Source organism: Chiloscyllium plagiosum, unplaced genomic scaffold (assembly GCF_037043375.1).
Source record: "Chiloscyllium plagiosum isolate Xiang-an unplaced genomic scaffold, Cpla_swu_hap1 HiC_scaffold_33, whole genome shotgun sequence".
Taxonomy (NCBI): domain Eukaryota; kingdom Metazoa; phylum Chordata; class Chondrichthyes; order Orectolobiformes; family Hemiscylliidae; genus Chiloscyllium; species Chiloscyllium plagiosum.
This window is the reverse complement of record NW_028270171.1, coordinates 30,843,517-30,864,255: the sequence shown is the minus strand read 5'-3', so window position 1 is coordinate 30,864,255 and position 20,739 is coordinate 30,843,517. Positions and strand designations below refer to the sequence as shown.

Genomic DNA, 20,739 nt, shown 5'->3' with positions numbered 1-20,739 from the left:
ACACTAGTTTTCGGAGCGCTGCTCCTTCATCAGGTGGTGAAGGAGCAGCGCTTTGAAAGCTAGTGCTTTCAAATAAACCCGTTGGACTATCACCTGGCGTTGTGTGATTTTTAACTCTGTACACCCCAGTCCAACACCAGCATCTCCAAATCATTTGTATATGTCAGCCAGGGTTCCCAGAATGTGGCTGTTCATCTGGTCCAATCAGGGAACTCATTCCATGAGGTCCAGCTGGCTGGCCTCATTACAATTGTAACATTCCTCCTTCTCTGATTTTGCAGAGATAGGCTGGTGCTTTATCTTGGAGAGATTCCTTGGGCGTTTTACCACCGGGTCAGGTTCCTGCAACTTGGCATCTGATATGGGCAGCAGTAACGCAAGAGCTCACCTCTTGCACCAGGAATACCTTAGGAGAATTTCACTCTGCTTTCAGCGGCAAAAGCATTGAGGCAGCTACATCTGTCATGTCCATCTCCGATTCAGAGGATTTGACAATGTTTGATAGAGTGGGTGACTGTTCCAAGGGGGACAGCATGTTATACTCCTACATCATTTGTGACTTTGTGGCTATCCACGTGTTTGTATAGATCCATTTCACCTACCTGAACTTTATAAGTCTCGATCCAGACCTTGCATCAACCATGCCTCTTACCTTAGCGAGACCATTTCCATGATTCTTACACAAACGTCATCCCCTGTATCAAACTGGCTCTCCCACATGACAGAGCTTTGAGTATTGGAGTTCCCGATGTTGTTTCTCACACTCCACCAAGATCCGGGAAGATCAGACTTAGCTTGGTGCAGAGTTTTCTGACCATTAACAGGTGCTATGCCAGTGGGGTAGTCTATATATATCAAATAAGAGCCGTGACAGCTTGGTATCAAGTGAGACCTTAGACTGTTTCTTCAAGCCAGCCTTCAAATTTTGGATTGCTTTTTTTAAAAATTCATTTTTGGGACATGGGTGATGGTGGCTGGCCCTTTCCCTAGTTGCCCCTTGAGAAGGTGGTGGTGAGCTGCCTTCTTGAACTGCTGCAGTCCACCTGCAATGAGTTGACCTACAATGCCATTAAGGAGGGAATTCCGGGAGTTTGACCCAGCAACAGTGAAGGAACAATGATATATTTCCAAATCAGGATGGTCAGTGGCTTGGAGGGGAATGTGAAGGTAGTGGTGTTCCCATGTATCTGCACCCTTGTCTTTCAAGGTGGAAGTGGTCATGTGTTTGGAAAGTATTGTCTAAAGGTCTTTGGTGAATTTCAGCAGTACATCTTATAGATTGCACACATTGTTGCTACTGAATGTAGGTGGTGATGGATGTGGATACTTATGGATGTAGTGCCAATCAGGCATGCTGCTTTGTCCTGGATGGCATCAAGCCACTAGAGTGTTGTTGTAGGTGCCTCCATCTAGGCAAATAGGAGTATTCCATCACACCCCTGACTTGTGCCTTATAGGTGGTGGACAGGCTTTGGGGAGTCAGGAGGTGAGTTATTCTTCACAATATTCCTTGCTTCTAACCTGTTCTTAGAGCCCTTGTGTTAATGTGATGAGTCCAAATGAGTTTCTGTCAATGGTCACCCCCAGGATGTTAATAGTGGGGGATTCAGTGATGGTAACACCATTGAATGTCAAGTGGCTGTAGTTAGACTGTCTCTTATTTGTGATAGTCATAGCCTGGTAGTTGTGTGGTTCAAATGTTACTTGCTACTTGTCAGCACAAGCCTGGATATTGTCCAGATCCTGTTGCATTTGAACATGGACTGCTTTAAGATCTGAGGAGTCATGAATAGCGCTGGACATTGCGCTATCATCGGCATATATCCCTACTTCTGACCTTATGATGCAAAGAAGGTTATTGATGAAGCAGCTGAAGCTGTATAACACTACACTGAGGAACTCCTGCAAATGCCTGTGTGGGCTTCCTCCGGGTGCTCCGGTTTCCTCCCACAGCCCAAAAATGTGCAATTTAGGTGAATCGGCCATGCTAAATTGCCCGTAGTTTTAGGTGCAGGGATAAATGTAGGGGAATGGGTCTGGATGGGTTGTTCTTCGGAGGGTTGGTGTGGACTTGTTGGGCTGAAGGGCCTATTTCCACACTGTAAGTAATCTAATCATATGTCCTAGAGCTAAGATGACTGACCTCCAACAACCTCAACCGTCCTCTTCAGTGTCAGGTATGACTCCAACCAGCAGAAAGTTTGCCCCCTGATACTCATTGGTTTTGGTTTTGCTAGGAAGTTTGATGCCACACTCGGTCGAATGCAGTCTTGATGTCAAGGTCTGTTACTCTCACCTCAGCTCTGGAATTCATTCTTTTAAATTCATTGAATCTCCATGCACAGAAATGCAGACAAAGATACACCTAGGAACACAAAGCTTAATTAGTTAATTAGTTAGCTTCTAAAGATGGCGGCTGAGAAACATTGCAGCTTGTGGCTTCCTTAGACTGGTGGCCTGGAATGCGTCTACTCTGTCTGCTTTTACTTTTGTTTTCTTTCTCTGCTTTTTGTTTAATGTTCCCAGTTGTTCTCCCGGCTTCTCCCGGCCCAGCAATGAAGTGGCTTTCAGTGGCCTGGCATGGTGGTCTCAACTTGGCGTGGCGATCTCCTGCTGTGGGGGTCTTGTCCCAGCATAGAGGTCTCATCCCTGTGTGGAGATCTTCTTCGACACCAGCTTCTAGGTATTCCAACAGCCTCGCAGGCAGTCTCGTCCAGGACTGGCAGTCTCAGCCCTCAGTATTCCAGCTGTCCATTGTGGTAGTCTCAGCTTGGCATGGCAATCTTCGGTGGAGATTCCTGGCCCAGTATTCCAGCGGTCCAGCTGTCTCATCCTGGCGTAGCTTTCTCTTCCCAGCTGTGTGTTCCAGGTATTCCATCATTACTTAAGCGGCTTTCCCCAATCCCAGGAGCTGTTAACTGAACTGTGATGAACTTAAGTCTTAGAGTTATAGAGATGTATAGCATGGAAACAGACCCTTCGGTCCAACTCATCCATGCCGACCAGATATCCCAACTCAATCTAGTCCCACATGCCAGCAACTGGCCCATATCCCTCCAAACCCTTCCTATTCATATACCCATCCAAATGCCTTTTAAATGTTGCAATTGTACCAGCCTCCACCATTTCCTCTGCCAGCTCATTCCATACACGTACCACCCTCTCTGTGAAAAAGTTGCCCCTTAGGTCTCTTTTATATCTTTCCCCTCTCACCCTAAACCTATGCCCTCTAATTCTGGAGCTGAAAATGTGTTGCTAGAAAAGCGCAGCAGGTCAGGCAGCATCCAAGGAACAGGAGAATCGACGTTTCGGGCATAAGTCCTTATTCAGGAATGAGGAAAGTGTGTCCAGCAGGCTAAGATAAAAGGTAGGGAGGAGGGACTTGGGGAAGGGGCGTTGGAATTGCAACGCCCCTTCTCCTGTTCCTTGGATGCTGCCTGACCTGCTGCACTCTTTCATCTCTGATCTCTAGCATCTGCAGCCCTCACTTTCTCCTCTAATTCTGGACTCCAGGGAAAAGACTTTGTCTTTTTATCCTATCCATGCCCTTATAATTTTGTAAACCTCTATAAGGTCACCCCTCAGCCTTTGACGCTCCAGGAAAAACGGCCCCAGCCTGTTAAGCATCTCCCTATAGCTCAAATCCTCCAACCCTGGCAACATCCTTGTAAATCGTTTCTGAACCCTTTCAAGTTTCAAACATCTTTCTGACAGGAAGGAGACCAGAACTGCACACAATATTCCAACAGTGGCCTAACCAATGTCCTGTTAATTTGACCTTTTTTACTATTATGTCATTAAAATAGGAGCTGTGGTAGGGTGACTTATAAAACTTTTCACTGTATTTTTCATGTGATGTGACAAAATATCTTTTATATTCTCTGGAATTCAGCTTTGTTTTCCATGTTTGAACCGAGGCTGTAATGAGGTCAGGAGCTGAGTGACCCTGGGGGAACCCAAACTGGGCATCATTGAGTGGGTTATCGCTGAGGAGGTGCTACTTGATAGCACTATTGAAGACAATTTCCATCACCTTACTGATGATCAAGAGTACATTGATGAGGTGGTAATTGGATTTATTCGGCTTTTTGTGTACAGGACATACCTGGGCCATTTTCTAAATTGTCAGGCAGGTGCCAGTGTTGTAACCATACTGGAACAGCTTGACTAAGGGAACAGCAAGTTCTGGAGCACAAGTGTTCAGCATAACTATTGCAGAATGTTGTCAGGACCCTAAGCTTTTACAGAATCCAGAGTCTCTAACCATTTCTTGATATCACATGCAGTGAATCAAATTGGCTGAAGACTGGTATCTGTAATGCTGGGAAAAACAGTTGGAGGCCGAGATGGATCATTTACTCAGCATTTCTGGTTGAAGACTGTTGTGATGCTTCAACCTTATCTTTTGCACTGATCTGCTGGGCTCCTCCATCATTGAGGAATGGGATATGTGTGAAACCTCCTCCTCCTGTGTGTGGTTTAATTGTTCACCACAATTCACGCCTGGATATGGCAGGATTGCAGAGCTTAGATCTGATCCATTGGTTGTGGGATCACTTAGTACTGTCTATCACTTGCTGCTGATGTGGTTTGGTAGCTCCACCAGATTGACACCTCATTTTCAGATATGCCTGGTGCTGCTCCTGGCATACTCTCCTGCACTGTCCATTGAACCAAGGTTGATCCCCTGGTTTGATGTTAATGGTTAAGAGAGAGATAAGCTGGGCCATGAGGTTACAGATTTTGCTGGAATACATTTCTGCTGCTGTTGATGGCCCACTGCATCTCATGGATGCTCAATCTTGAGTTGCTAGATCTGTTTAAATCTCTCCCATTTAGCACAGTGATAGTGTCACACATCATAATGGAGATTATTCTCAATGTCAAGGTGGGACTTTGTCTCCACAAAGCCTGCGGTGGTCACTCTTACCAACACTGTCATTGACCGATGCACCTGAGCCCAGCAGATTAATAAGGATGAGGTCAAGTATGTTTTTCCCTCTTGTTGGTTCCATCACCATCTGCTACAGACCCAGTCTAGCATCTGTGTCCTTTAGGATCCGACCAGCTCGATCAGTAGTACTGCTGCCAAGCCACTCTTGGTGGTGGACATTGAAATCCCCCACCCAGAGTACATTTTGTGTCCTTTCCATTCTTAGTGCTTCCTCCAAGTGTTGTTCAACATCAAGGAATACCGATTCCTCAGCTGAGGGAGGATGGTACATGGTAATCAGCAGGAGGTTTCCTTGCCCATGTTTAACCTGAAACCATGAGACTTCATGGGGTCGGGAGTCAATGTTAACTCCCTCCTGACTGCATACAGCTTTGCTGCCACCTGTCCTGCTGTGAGACAGGGCATATCCAGGGATGGTAGTGGTGTCTGGGGCATATGATTCCGTGAGTGTGACTATGTCAGGCTGTTGCTTGACTACTCTAAGAAACAGCTCTCCCAATTTTGCCACATGCCCCCAGACATTAGTAAGAAGGACTCTGCAGTGTTGACAGGGCTGTTTCTGCTGTTGTCTTTTTCAATGCGTAGGTTAATATCAGGTAGTTCGTCCAGTTTTAAAAAATTTCTTTGAGACTTTGTAGCGATTGATGCAACTGAATGGCTTGCTAGGCCATTTCAGACAGCAACTGGGAGTCATCCACATTGCTGTGGGTCTGGAGTCACATGTAGACCAGATCAGGTAACAGGCTGATTTTCTTTCTTGAAGGACATTAATGAACCAGATGAGCTTTTAAAGACAGTTGAAATTGGGTTCATGGTAATCAGTAGATTCTCAATTCCACATCTTTTTTTATTGAATTCAAATTCCACCATCTATCATGGCAAAATTTGAACCTGGACCCCATACCATTACCTCAGTTTCTGGATTAATAGTCTAGCAATAATACAACTGCGACATTATTCCCTCTGCCAAGCCATTAGATGATGGGTGGTGTCCTTATATGTTGAATTCCATTCCACTTGAAGAAATAATTAAATTCCCCACTGGTAAATGATGGCCCATTATCCGTGCGAAGAAAAAGATACACACAGGTGTTCTATCATCATCCCCATGTTTGACGAATGGACACTATGTATGTCCAACCACTTTGAGTGAGTGTCTACAATTACTAAGAACATTAAAGGTATGAAAGGACCTGCACAGTTGATGTGCTACTGAGGCAAAGTTTATCCAGTCTTTCCCATGGATAGGGGGGGATCTGCTGGCAGTACTTTTTCTCCTTGTTGACACTCTGGGCACTGCCCCACCAATATGGCTATATCTGCATTCACGCCTGGCCACTAGACATAACTTCTCACCAACATCTTCATTTTAGAGACCCCTGGATGGCACTGGTGGAGTTTAGCCAATATTTGTCAGCGATGTTTGCTCGGGAAAATCACTTTAACTCCCCCTAACAATATGCCTTCCTCTACTGTTAGCTGGTTTTTCCTGGCCCAAAAATGTTTCAGTTCTGCGTGTGATGGCCCTTTGGTTTGTCCCATCAATACCAATTGTTTCAGTTTTGAAACAACTGGATCTTTCTGTGTTCAAAATCTGATATTGTCAGCTGTGACGGGGAGAATTCCAGAAAGCTTAATATCATTACAGACTCTTCCGTTCGGGGTATCACCAATGATGTATGTGCCTATGAGAGTCAGCTCAATGCATTCACATTTGCTATTTGGTGTCCTGGATGGTGTTCTAACATGTAATTATAAGCACTTGGTATTAGTGCTCAAGGTTAAATATGGCCTGAAGGTACGGGTGGCATTGCCTTGTCCTCTTTAAGCAGACCTAGTAGGGGTTTGTGGTCCTTGATTATCACAAACATTTGGCCATAAAGATATGGTGGAACTTCCTAACTCCAAAATGGCTGCATGAGTGTAGTACTAATTATGACCGCCAATCCTTCTTTTTTGATCTGGGAAAATTTACGCTCTGCATTAGCCAAAGTATTGGATGCATATACCATTGGGCGTTCCTCACCCTTGGGCGACCTGTGAGCTAATATCACCCCAATACCATACAGTGAGGTATCACATTTTAATCACAGATCTTTCTTGGTATCATAGTGTGCCAACACCTCAGAGGATGATAGCTGTTTCTTTACTTCGCTGAAGGCTAAGGCTTGACTAGCAACCATTTCCAAGGCAGACCCATTTTTAGGAGTTGATGCAAAGCTTTTAGGATTGATGCCAGTTTATGTATGAAATTTCCATAATAATTTATCAGCCAAAGAAATGACCTAAGCTCCTGGACAGACGTGGAAGGCATGCATCTTTGATTGTCCTCATATTATCTTCTAACCGGTATAACCCATCCTTGCTGACTCTGTAGTCCTGGGGGCCTGGAACACATATTTCTCAAGAGTACGCCTACCTTGGAAAAATACCTTAGGACTATATCCAAGTTTTCTCAGCGTTCCTTATTAGTTTTCTCTGTTCTTAGGAGGTCATCTAGGTAAATGGCGACCTTGCAAAATCTGCTCCGTTGTCCGCTGAAAAATTGAACATACTGACAATACTCTTAATGGCACTCTCATATATATGGGTATTAATTGTAACATACTCCCGAGAATCCTGGTCTAAATGCAATTACAAGTAAACTCATGTCCAGCTTAATGAAGGACTACTCTCCTGCCAGCTTTGCATTTAAATCCTCTGCTGAATACGATATTTATCCAGCTACGAAAGTGGTTTACCATTTGTTTAAAATCCCCAGAAAGGCGAACTGACCCACTGAGGTTTAAAATCGATACAACCAGTGCTGCCCATTCTGCAAATTTGACTGGTTTGGTGATTTCTTCACTTTGCAGCCAGCCAGACTTCTGGCTTTATTTTTGCCTTTAAGGAAATGGCACTGATCAGGCAATGCAGGATCATGGAATTGCTTCCTGGTCAACATGCATGGTGGCCTTGGCTCCTCTGATAGTCTCTAGACCTTCCTGAAAAACTTCCCGGTATGTAATTCAGACTTCATTCAGGCAGCCATTTTCTAATTGAAAAATATTGAGTCAATCTAGGTGAATCTCTCAATCAATTTTGCCCCCTCAAGCTTGGACACAAGTCTTTTATTACAATTATTGGGAACTGAACCAGCTGCTTTTCATAAGAGACTGAAAACAAAGTTGTACCTTAATCTGTAAAGTCTCCATGGTATAAGTTCTCAGCCTAGCTGAGATTCTGCACAAATTTAAGGGCCAGAGTCCAGGGCAAATTTTATTGAAGACTGATTCTGCGATCATTGATATGGCCATACCGGTATTGACTGCCATTTGAACTGGGTGAACACCTAATCTGACGTTTATCCTGCTTGGTTCTGATTTTGATGTTGCTAAACAACTTAACTGTTCCAAATTGGATGTAGGTGGACTTTCCAAGGTATGACCTCTATTGGATATACTCCACAATACCAGACTATGAGCTATTTTACTCAGTTTAGGTCTTAGAGGACTGTATTGCTGTCTGCACACGGCAACAACTACAATGGCTTGCTGACCCAGATCCTGAAGAAAATTTTAACCATTTGTTGGATGCCTGGCTTTGTTCTGGAGTTTTGTTGTGGGCTTACCCTTTTCATGAAATGTCCTAAGTGAGGCTATGCAATTGCCTGCACTCAAGTGGTGTTGCCCAAGGTCAGTCAGACTGGCGAGGATGTCCACTTCCATCAGAATACCCTGCAACTCAAATGTTCCATTTGCCACATTTGCCTATGATAAAGCACCTGTTTGAAGTCCAGTTGGGCTTCAGCCAGTAAGTGTTTTTTGCATAGATACATCATTAATCCCAAATACCAGCCAGTCTCTAAATATCTCATTAAGGGTTCAACCAAAGTCACAGGCTTTGCTAATTGTCTAAACCGAGTCAAAAATCCCAATATGGATTCACCGGCTTCTTGAATTACCGAGTAAAAGCGATAGCGTCTCAGAATTAGCAGTAGCTTGGGGTTGTAATATTCCTTAACTTTGTCCATCAATTCTTGAAAGGTTTTATTATCTGGTGCCTTTGGGAAAGTTAGGCTCATTATGACAGAAAAAGCTGCTGCTCTACAGGCTGTAAGGAGCATTATTTGTTATTTTTCATTTGCCACAATGTTTGCCCGGAAAAAATAATGCATTCTTTCCACATACGAGCCCAGGAGACGATGAGGAATGCAGACACTGGAAAGTCAGAATCGATAAAATGTGGAGCTGGAAAAAGCGCAGCAGGTCAAGCAGCATCAGAGGAGCAGGGAAGTCGATGTTTCAGATTGGAACTTTTCATCAAGACCAGTCTGATCCTCTGATACTCTTCAACCTGCTGTACTTTTTCCAGCTTCACACTTTATCGATTCACCCCCCAACATACTAGGCCCAGTCCTCAATGGCAAGGTCAAACAATTCAAGCTTCCCAAAGGCATGGTGGAAGAAATGCTTACTCCAATGAATGTTGCGAGCATCATGCTCTATTCCCGTCACCACTGAAATTACACTAAATAGGTCAGTATCCTATCACCAAGTCTCTTTTTATTTACAGATGAACAGTCCTTGATTTTAATATGCCTTTTCAGAGTCAGTTATGAGAGTGACAGTATCTCTGACAGTCCTCTTTTTATCTGAGCCAGTGCTCCCTGATTGGATTAGCTTAACAACCCTATCAGGGAACTCATATTCTATAATGTCGAGCTAGATGACCTCATTACAATCACTACTGAATGCATCTTATGGTGGCTTCCAACTTTGAAGTCATGCCCAATAGGAGCCGTTTGATCATAGATCATAGAATCCCTACAGGATGGAAGCAGGCCATCATGGACGAAGATGACACTCTTCCACTGCCAGAGTGAGTCTGCAGGTGGCTATACAGATTGATGCAGCTACCACCAAGCTCTGTTAAATCTGGGAGAAGTAGTCTGCAAATTTTTGAGTCATTTGCAAACTTAGTTATCAGACTATGTACATTTTCATCCAAATCATTAATATATTTACTACAGACAACAGAGGTCGCAGCACTAGTCACGGACCTCCAATCAGAAAAGCACCCCACCACAACTAACCTCTGTTTTCAATGACTAAGCCAATTTTGTGTCCAACTTATTAATTCACCGTGAATCCCATGTGACCTAATCTTCTGGACCAGCTTATCATGAAGGCATTTGTCAAATGCTTGAGCAAAGTCCATGTGGACAACATCCACTGCCCTATCCTCATTAGTCATCTTATTTCCTCAAAATACTCAATCAAATTTGTGAGACAGACCTCCCTTGCACAAAGCCATGCTGACTATCCCAAATATGTCATTATTTTCTAAATGTGAGCAAATCCTGTCTGTAAGAAGCTTCTCCAATAATTTCCCTACCACTGATGTACGGCTCAACAATCTATAATTTCCTGGACTATCCTTGTTGCTCTTCTTAAACAAAGGAACATCATTGGCTATTCTCTCGTCTTCTGGGCCCTCACCTGTGGCTAAAGAGGATGCAATGATCTCTGTCAAGGCTCCAGTAACCTCTTCCCTTGCCACCCCTCAGTATTCTGGGAAAGAGGCCATCAGCCCTTGCAGACTTATCAACCTTAACGTTTTTAAGACACCCAAAACCTCCTTTTTCTTAATATCAATATGCCCCAGAATATCACCATACTCCTCTCTCATTTCTCATCATTATCCATGTCCATTTCCTTTGCTGAATACCGAAATGAAATACTCATTAATGATCTCACGAAGTAACTCCACAGAGGCCAGCATCCTGTCACCAAATCACCCTTTATTTACATGTGGAAAATCCTTTTCACTGATCCAGTTCCCTCAGAGCCAGCTCTCGGAATGTCACGATGTCTGACACTCCTGTTTTAATTCCTGAAGAAGGGCTCATGCCCGAAACGTCGATTCTCCTGCTCCTTGGATGCTGCCTGACCTGCTGCGCTTTTCCAGCAACACATTTTTCAGCTCACTCCTGTTTTAATGTCAACTTGGGACTCCTGATTAGACCAGATTATAGTCACCATTAGGGAACTCATTTTCTGACCTCGTTACAGTCACTACCTCACCCACTTCCTCTGCCTCATGATAAACTCCCTCCTTTGTCCTGGAGTGGACCTACTCTTTACTTAGCTACCCTCTTGCTCCTAATATATGTATAAAATGCCTTGGGATTGCCCTTAATCCTATTTGTCAAAGCCATTTTATGGCCCCATTTAGTCCTCCTAATTCCTTTTTAAAGTTACTTTCTTCTTCCTTTATAATCTTTCTGGAACTTGTCAGATTGCAGCTTCCTTACATATGCTTCCTTTAGCTTTCTGATTAAAGTTTCAATATCTCTTGTCATCCAGGGTTCCCAAACTTTGCCATCCTTATTTTTCATCTTCACAAGAACAATCTCATTCAGAACTTTGATCAACTGACTTTTAAAAGACTCTCACACGTCAGATGTGGATTTACCATCATACAGCTGTGCCCAAATCTAATTTCTCCAATTCTTGCCGAATATTGTTGTATTTAGTCTTCTCCCAATTTAGCACTTTCACCCAACGGCCAGTCTTATTCTTATTCATAACTATCTTAAAATTTACGGAATTATAATCACTATTCCCAAAATACTCCCCCACTGAAAATTTGAATACCTGGTCAGGCTCATTCCTCAATGCAAATTCTAACGTAGACACTTCCCTAATTTGACTGTCTACACGTTGTGTGAAGCAACCCTCCTGGGTGCACCTAACAAATTCAGCCCTGTCTAAGTCTCTGGTACTTAGGGAGCCCCAGTCAATGCTACAGAAGGTAATATCTGAGGTAGTTCCATTTATTAATCCAGGCCCTAAGTTCATCTTCCTTGTCTGTTATACTCCTTGCATTAAAATAAATTCAGACTATCAATCCTGCCGTGTCCATTAACCTGATCCTACCTTTCTTCCTGTTAGACTAATTTGACTTAACCTCTTCATTCTCCTCAATCATTCAACAAGTTGATCTACTGCTCTGGTTTTCACCCCCCGATACACTAGTTTAAACTGTCTCGAGTGCTACTAGCAAACCTCCCTCCAAAGATATTGGTGCCGTTCCAGTTTAGATATAACTTGTCTTTCTCCTTCCCTGGAAGAGATCCCAATGATCCAGATGTCTGACAACACACCAGATTTTTAGCCACGCATTCAACTGTATTACCTTTCTATTTCTTGCCTCACTAGTAGGTGGCACATGGGGTACATAGAACATAGAAAAGTACAGCACAGAACAGGCCCTTTGGCCCACAACGTTGTGCCGAGGTTTAATCCTAATGTAAAATATAATAACTTAACCTACGCACCCTTCAACTCATTGCTATCCATGTGCATGTCCAGCAGTTGCTTAAATGTTCCTAATGACTCTGCTTCTACTACCACCGCTGGCAACGCATTCCATGCATTCACAACTCTCTGTGTAAAGAACCTTCCTCTGACGTCTCCTCTATACTTTCTCCTAATGTCTTAAAACTATGACCCCTCGTACCAGTCAATCCTGCCCTGGGAAAAGTCTCTGGCTATTGACGCTATCTATTCCTCCCATAATTACAGCCCTAGAGGACCTACTTTTCAACTTTCCACCGAACCCCCCCTTTGCAAATATCAACAAATGACTTACAAAGCAATTGGTGTGATGCAAGTAACTGAAATTTTCTTTCTAACAGCACTGATTTCAGAGGTTAACTAGTATCAGATTGTGTAGGTCAAATGATTTGCATTCTGAGGAACCACTGTCACAAGAGCCAAACACACCCTTCATCAGCTGAAATGCACAAGCCTGAGACAACTCACAGCACATTATTGGCAGGCGGTGGATGCAGAGGCAGCAGTGGACATTCCATGTCAAATGGTAGGTCCAGCCATGTCTATCTGATCACAGATGATGAACCTTGGAGTCCTATACAGAACAGAAGTTTGTATAGCAGCAATTGGAGATGAATTAATAGGCCTCTCCCCAATAGACAACCAGATAATGGACTCATTTCACAAAATAGCAAGATAATAGACATACTTCCCAGAAAGCAACTAAATAGGAGATTCAAACCATTAACACGCAAAGAATGGACCTATCATCTTATTCACAAAGATCCCTCTCCAAGAGCATTTCTCAAATATACAACAAGAATATGAACATTCTTGTAAGACATAATGCAGTTTAGGGTAATTACCAGTTCAGATTCTACAAGCTAATGAGTTATAATTTAAGTTAAACATTGTTTATACCAAGAGTTTAAAAATACCGCCTTCTTCATGAAATTTGGCTGCTACATAATCCAGTAGTTCCATCTGGTGTTCACCTGTCAATGAGACAAAATGTTATAGTAGGATGACCTATTTTTGAAATTCAAAACCAAAGCAGTTTGTATTTGATTAATTGAGACTCACTTCGGTTATTTCATTTCATATATCTTCTTTGGAAGTTGGTATCAGTCACATTTGCAATTAAATTTACAGTCTTATTCATGATGAGCAATTGTCCCTGAACAAGGAAAATCAAGGCGGCTTAGGTGTGCAATGGGCTTCCAATGAATTGACCCCTGTCGGTTCAGAACTCGACACTGGCTCCACGCATTGGACCTCCCCCAAGGATGTGATGCTCCACAATCTGAGCTGATTCAGAGAAATTCACCCCAAACCTTCAAAAGGAGATTTTTTCCTATATGGGCTGCTGCTGCAGCACACTCTCTACTTCCTCACCTTTGTTTGGACATGCCCTAGAGTAACAAACTACCCTTCGACGGTGGAGATTCCTGGTGAAGGGACCTTTATAAAGGATTCCTTCCCTTCTCCCTCTGGGATCTTAGGAGGATGCTACTCATGGCAGTCCTATGCAACAATAGGCTTAGCAAATACACTGGGAGTCAGGCCATGTTTTTTTTGTAGCCTGGGGGCAACAGTTTTCCACATTTATGTTGAGTTTTTTTTGTTTACAGCCTCATTTTCATTTTTTGAAGAGGCTTTTCCTACATTGCTGGTGACACATCAACCTCAACCTGTAAGGGGCAGGCAGGTTGGAGGCCTTCCTCATGGACCTGTTCCTGGGCTCGGCCAAAGTGACCATAGTACCATAAGATATAGGAGCAGAAATTAGGCCATTCAGCCCATCGAGTCTGCTCCACCATTCAATCATGGCTGATAATTATCTCAACCCCATTCTCCTGCTTTCTCCCGTAACCCTTGATCCACTTGATACTCAAGAATCTATCTCTGTCTTAAATATTCTCAATGACTTGGACTCCACAGCCTTCTGTGGCAATGAATTCCTCTATGGTTATAATCTTGGAATTACAATTGGCCATTAATGGGTCCAGGCAGTGGTTATGCAGGCCTGATTGCCTGTCCCACTTTTGCAGTTATACTTGATGTCCATCGAAAGTGAGCAAGCAGTGTCCATCAGTGTAATACTGGTCTTGAGAGACCAGAGGGCACCACAGGAGCTGGGGCACATCATCACCACAGATAAATATTCTTTTGATTTAGGAAGTTTATGTTCACCTTCAATATGCTTCCATTAACCATTTGATTATGTTTTTGTTCCAGTGTTTAACTTGATTTTAGATTTGTTTTAAAAAAGTCAAAACATATACTGGAAAATAATTGTTAATAATTTATTAGATAATAGTATTTTAACAGTGCCAGTCTCTTACAATCTCATAAAAAATAAAATCAACTTTTATTACGGCTTTGGAATTTGTTAGCATCAACCAATGGAAGGTCAGGAGTGAAGACTGTTGGAAACAGTGGTGTTTTTCCACTTGAGACATAGCTTTTGTGAAGCTGAGGAAATGGTTTTTGAAAGGAACTAACTGACATTTTCGCTTTTCATTTTCTAAGTATGGGGACGGTTATATTAGGTGGCAACTAAGATGTCACACCCACTACTGAGATAACTTAGCCTACTGCCCACCTAGCAGCCCCTTAAAAGCTGACCAGTACAGGGAAATACCTCATTCTACCAAGTGCCTCAACAGTGGTGGCATGGGCCACCTTGGACGAGTGTCTGTGCAGAATTTGCACATTCTCCCCATATCTGCGTCGGGTGCTCCGAATTCCTCCCACCTTCCAAAGGTATGCAGATTAGGTGGATTGGCCATGCTAAAATAAAAAAAAAATGCTCTGTAGTGTCCATGGATGTGCAGGTTAGATGAATTGGCCCTGTTAAATAAAATTGCACCTTAGTGTTCAGGGATGTGCAGGTAGGTGGGTTAGCCACAGTAAAAACCATATGATTAGGAGAGGACAAATCATTCACTCAAATTTAACCCAAGGAACCAACCCATGTGAGTATAATCCTTGCAGGATTAGTACTGTGAATGTTTGAAATTACTTGTGTGAGTAAATTTGTTAGTTTTAAGTTCTTGATAGCCAGAGTAGACATATGAACAAGAAATAGGAATGTCCTACAGTTTGCAGTTATTTTCCATTTTTGGTGTCATCAACATCTCACAAATATGGAAAGTGCAGGTCACACTTGAAACAACTAAGTCATGGCTTCAGCCTAGTAATCAAGAATCCATATTCGAACATCCATATTCCGTTCTTCCCTGATAAACTCATCATGATTTGCACACATTTCCATTCACCTCTTTGATTTGTAACGTCATCTTCCAACATTACCCGCCCCGAGCCCTGGCCTGACAGCTTAGTCGTACCAACCGTCATACTGCATGTCTTCCCATCAAACCCAGGGTGGTTGCGACCATCAATGTACCTTGTACTTCTCCAGTAACCCATGTCCCCGAATGCATATTGTCCCTGCATGCTGCCTTCAATACCCAGAACTGACTTTCCCAACGCCCCTACAACAACAATGGCCCTTGGTTAACTCCCTTTGACTTTCATTGAGTTGACCTTCAGGACTGACAACCCTGACTGCTGACTGACCAGACCCCTGAATGATATCTGTGCAGCTCCCCAACTATTGTTTGTAAATCCCTAGACCAGTAGCACTGGATCTGCAGGACTCACTGTGGTCCATTGCCTGGAGTGGAGTAACACTGTTTCAACTCCCTGCACTGATTTCGGAGGTTGCCGTGGAATTACTGTTTTGGAACCCCCCAAGGAAAATCGACGTTCGGAGCCTGATGACGGGCTCCTGCCCGAAATATCGATTTTCCTGGTCCTCGGATGCTGCCTGACCTGCTGTGCTTTTCCAGCACCACTCTAATCTTGACTCTGATGTCCAGCATCTGTGGTCCTCACTTTCGCCTGGCAAACTAGAGTAGCCTAGAACCTGCTATGACTTTCATGTTGGGAATTATCACATCCAATTTTTATCTGATGGTGGGAGAATAGGAAACTGCATTTCAATGAGGTGAGATTAGGTAACAGTGGCACACTAATGGACGAAAAAGGTTGCAAATAGGCTTTTCTCTACTCACGAGCATGATTCTCATCTCACTATTCAAAACTTGGTTGGATCATCCAAATCTTTTTTTGCAATCTCATTTTCCCAATCTGACATTATTTTCCCAACTAACTCACCAAAGCACACATTGTTCAGTAGCTAGGAAGGTCCTGCACTCCATTTCTCGTTACCTAAGTGATTAACATTAATTACAACTGAGCAGCATGATTTCAATGGCATGTTATGTTTTAAGTAATCCCAGGATAAGATGGAATATGAGAAATTTATGACTCAGGTCATATTCTACAATCAGTGATAATATCATGTCTCTTGAAGGTATACTAGCTTACTGACTTGAGACATAACAGAGAGAAGATAAGTGTGTAAAGTAAGAGAAGGTAGGTTAGGTGACCTACACTATTAGCTTCATTTCCACAAAGTGCTGAATGGAATTCTTGTCTTCCTGTTCCTCCAAAATCTCTCCCCAACATATTTTTGTAACCTTCTGCGTGTATGCCCTGCCTTTCATTCTCAGACTCTGATATCCAATGTAGTCTCTCTCTCTCTCTCTCTCTCTGTCTTTACTTCATCTGTGATTGTTTAATCTCCAGCTGTCTCAGCTGTACTTTCTGGGACCTCTTTGCTTAAACCCTCACTCCTGCTCTACATTTCTCCACAATTTTGAAGAATTAATCTCCACAAAGGCTCATGTTTGTTCTTCCTTCCTCTGTGAAGTATGCTGACATTAATTGTATATTAAAGGAATTGTGCATGATATTTTAATAACAAGAAGTTTGTAATATACTACAATTAGCATTTAAAAGATTAAAAGAAGGCTTAACATTGAGGTGTGACTGCTCTAAAATCTGTGACAGACCCTGCTGTCACACTCTTTATCTTAATTCTTTTAAAAAGGTGTTACTGCAGTCGGTTCCAAACTGCCAAAATAAGTCCTAATTGTGGAAGAACCAACTTTTTCTGCTGAGAGCAGAATGGTTTAGACCTCATTTGATAAAAAAATCTCATGGCCTCAATGGTCACATCAATTTTCAAATTGACCATTGCAATAAACTACACAATTGTCAACAACAATTTAGCCCTTCTAACAGATATATCTGTAATGTGACTCATAACAAGCTTCTTTGCATTGCTTTTCAATCCATCTCCCCTGCATTTAGAAATAAATAAAAATCTGTTGAGCTGGGAGGACTGGAAGGAAGAGATAGTTGAGAAAATGCAGCCCTATGACTGAGAATGGAAAGACTCCCATTCGGCACCCAGAATGACAAAAGATACAGAGCTTAAAAATGAAAACAAGAAAATGTCTTGGCTACCTCTGATTTCCTCTAAGTGCTACAGTTTCCTCCACAGTCCAAAGAAGTGGAGGTTGGGCGGACTGGCCATGCTAAATAGTCCTGAGCATCCAGGTTGTGCAGGTTGGGTGGACTGGCCATGCTAAATAGTCCTGAGCATCCAGGTTGTGCAGGTTGGGCGGACTGGCCATACTAAATTGTTCATAGCATATAGGTTGTGCAGGTTGGGCGGACTGGCCATGCTAAATTGTCCATAGCATCCAGGTTCTGCAGGTTGGGTGGAATGGCCATGCTAAATTGTCCATAGCATACAGGTTGTGCAGGTTGGGCGGACTTGCCATGCTAAATTGTTCATAGCATCCAGGTTGTGCAGGTTGGGTGGACTGGCCATGCTAAATTGTCCATAGCATCCAGGTTGTGCAGGTAGGGTGGACTGGCCATACTAAATTGTTCATAGCATACAGGTTGTGCAGGTTGGGTGGAATGGCCATGCTAAATTATCCATAGGATCCAGGTTGTGCAGGTTGGGCGGACCGGCCATGCTAAATTGTTCATAGCATCCAGGTTGGGCGGACTGGCCATGCTACATTATCCATAGGATCCAGGTTGTGCTGGTTGGGCGGACTGGCCATACTAAATTGTCCACATCATCCAGGTTGTGCAGGTTGGGCAGACTGGCCATGCTAAATTATCCATAGGATCCAGGTTGTGCTGGTTGGGCGGACTGGCTATGCTAAATTGTCCATAGCATCCAGGTTGTGCAGATTGGGAGGACTGGCCATGCTAAATTGTCCACAGCATCCAGGTTGTGCAGGTTGGGCGGACTGGCCAAGCTAAATTGTTCATAGCATCCAGGTTGTGCAGGTTGGGCGGATTGGCCATACTAAATTATCCATAGGATCCAGGTTGTGCAGGTTGGGCGGACTGGCCATGCTAAATTGTCCATATCATCCAGGTTGGGCGGACTGGCCATGCTAAATTGTCCATAGCATCCAGGTTGTGCAGGTTGGGCGGACTGGCCATGCTAAATTGTCCATAGCATCCAGGTTGTGCAGGTTGGGCGGACTGGCCATGCTAAATTGTCCATATCATCCAGGTTGGGCGGACTGGCCATGCTAAATTGTCCATAGCATCCAGGTTGTGCAGGTTGGGCGGACTGGCCATGCTAAATTGTCCACAGCATCCAGGTTGTGCAGGTTGGGCGGACTGGCCAAGCTAAATTGTTCATAGCATCCAGGTTGTGCAGGTTGGGTGGACTGGCCATGCTAAATTGTCCACAGCATCCAGGTTGTGCAGGTTGGGTGGACTGGCCATGCTAAATTGTCCCGAGCATCTAGGGTTGTGCAGGTTGGATGGACTGGCCATGCTAAATTGTCTATAGCATCCAGATTGTGCAAGTTGGGCAGACTGGCCATGCTAAATTGTCTATAGCATCCAGGTTGTGCTGGTTGGGCGGACTGGCCATGCTAAATTGTCCCGAGCATCTAGGGTTGTGCAGGTTGGGTGGACTGGCCATGCTAAATTGTCTATAGCATCCAGGTTGTGCAGGTAGGGCGGACCGGCCATGCTAAATTGTCCACAGCATCCAGGTTGTGCAGGTTGGGTGGACTGGCCATGCTAAATTGTCCACAGCATCCAGGTTGTGCAGGTTGGGCGGACTGGCCATGCTAAATTGTCCACAGCATCCAGGTTGTGCAGGTTGGGCGGACTGGCCAAGCTAAATTGTTCATAGCATCCAGGTTGTGCAGGTTGGGTGGACTGGCCATGCTAAATTGTCCACAGCATCCAGGTTGTGCAGGTTGGGTGGACTGGCCATGCTAAATTGTCTATAGCATCCAGGTTGTGCTGGTTGGGCGGACTGGCCATGCTAAATTGTCCCGAGCATCTAGGGTTGTGCAGGTTGGGTGGACTGGCCATGCTAAATTGTCTATAGCATCCAGGTTGTGCAGGTTGGGCGGACTGGCCATGCTAAATTGTCTATAGCATCCAGGTTGTGCTGGTTGGGCGGACTGGCCATGCTAAATTGTCCCGAGCATCTAGGGTTGTGCAGGTTGGGTGGACTGGCCATGCTAAATTGTCTATAGCATCCAGGTTGTGCAGGTAGGGCGGACTGGCCATGCTAAATTGTCCACAGCATCCAGGTTGTGCAGGTTGGGCGGACCGGCCATGCTAAATTGTCCACAGCATCCAGGTTGTGCAGGTTGGGTGGACTGGCCATGCTAAATTGTCCACAGCATCCAGGTTGTGCAGGTTGGGCGGACTGGCCAAGCTAAATTGTTCATAGCATCCAGGTTGTGCAGGTTGGGTGGACTGGCCATGCTAAATTGTCCACAGCATCCAGGTTGTGCAGGTTGGGTGGACTGGCCATGCTAAATTGTCTATAGCATCCAGGTTGTGCTGGTTGGGCGGACTGGCCATGCTAAATTGTCCCGAGCATCTAGGGTTGTGCAGGTTGGGTGGACTGGCCATGCTAAATTGTCTATAGCATCCAGGTTGTGCAGGTTGGGCGGACTGGCCATGCTAAATTGTCTATAGCATCCAGGTTGTGCTGGTTGGGCGGACTGGCCATGCTAAATTGTCCCGAGCATCTAGGGTTGTGCAGGTTGGGTGGACTGGCCATGCTAAATTGTCTATAGCATCCAGGTTGTGCAGGTAGGGCGGACTGGCCATGCTAAATTGTCCACAGCATCCAGGTTGTGCAGGTTGGGTGGACTGGCCATGCTAAATTGTCCATAGCAACCAGGTTGTGCAGGTTGGGCGGACTGGCCATGTGCAGTTTGGGCGGACTGGCTATGCTAAATTGTCCCTAGCATCCAGGTTGTGCAGGTTGGGCGGACTGGCCATGCTAAATTGTCCATAGCATCCAGGTTGTGCAGGTTGGGCAGACTGGCTATGCTAAATTGTCCATAGCATCCAGGTTGTGCAGGTTGGGTGGACTGGCCATGCTAAATTGTCCATAGCATCCAGGTTGGATGGACTGGCCATGTGCAGGTTGGGTGGTCTGGCCATGTGCGGGTCTAGAATGGGATGCTCTTCAGAGGGTCAGTGCATATTCATTCGGCCAAATGGCCTCTTGCTGCACTGTAGAGAATCTGTGATTTCATGATT

At 44.2% G+C, this 20,739-nt stretch overlaps 1 protein-coding gene across 1 annotated transcript in view; it reads right to left on the bottom strand.

Annotated features, from left to right (window-relative positions):
- dmc1 (DNA meiotic recombinase 1) overlaps positions 1–20,739 on the bottom strand; it is a 216,943-nt gene that overhangs the window by 35,051 nt on the left and 161,153 nt on the right. Inside the window, exon 10 of the mRNA XM_087978126.1 lies at positions 13,195–13,268. Coding sequence (XP_087834252.1) covers positions 13,195–13,268 — 74 coding nt within the window. The remainder of the gene's footprint in view (positions 1–13,194; positions 13,269–20,739) is intronic.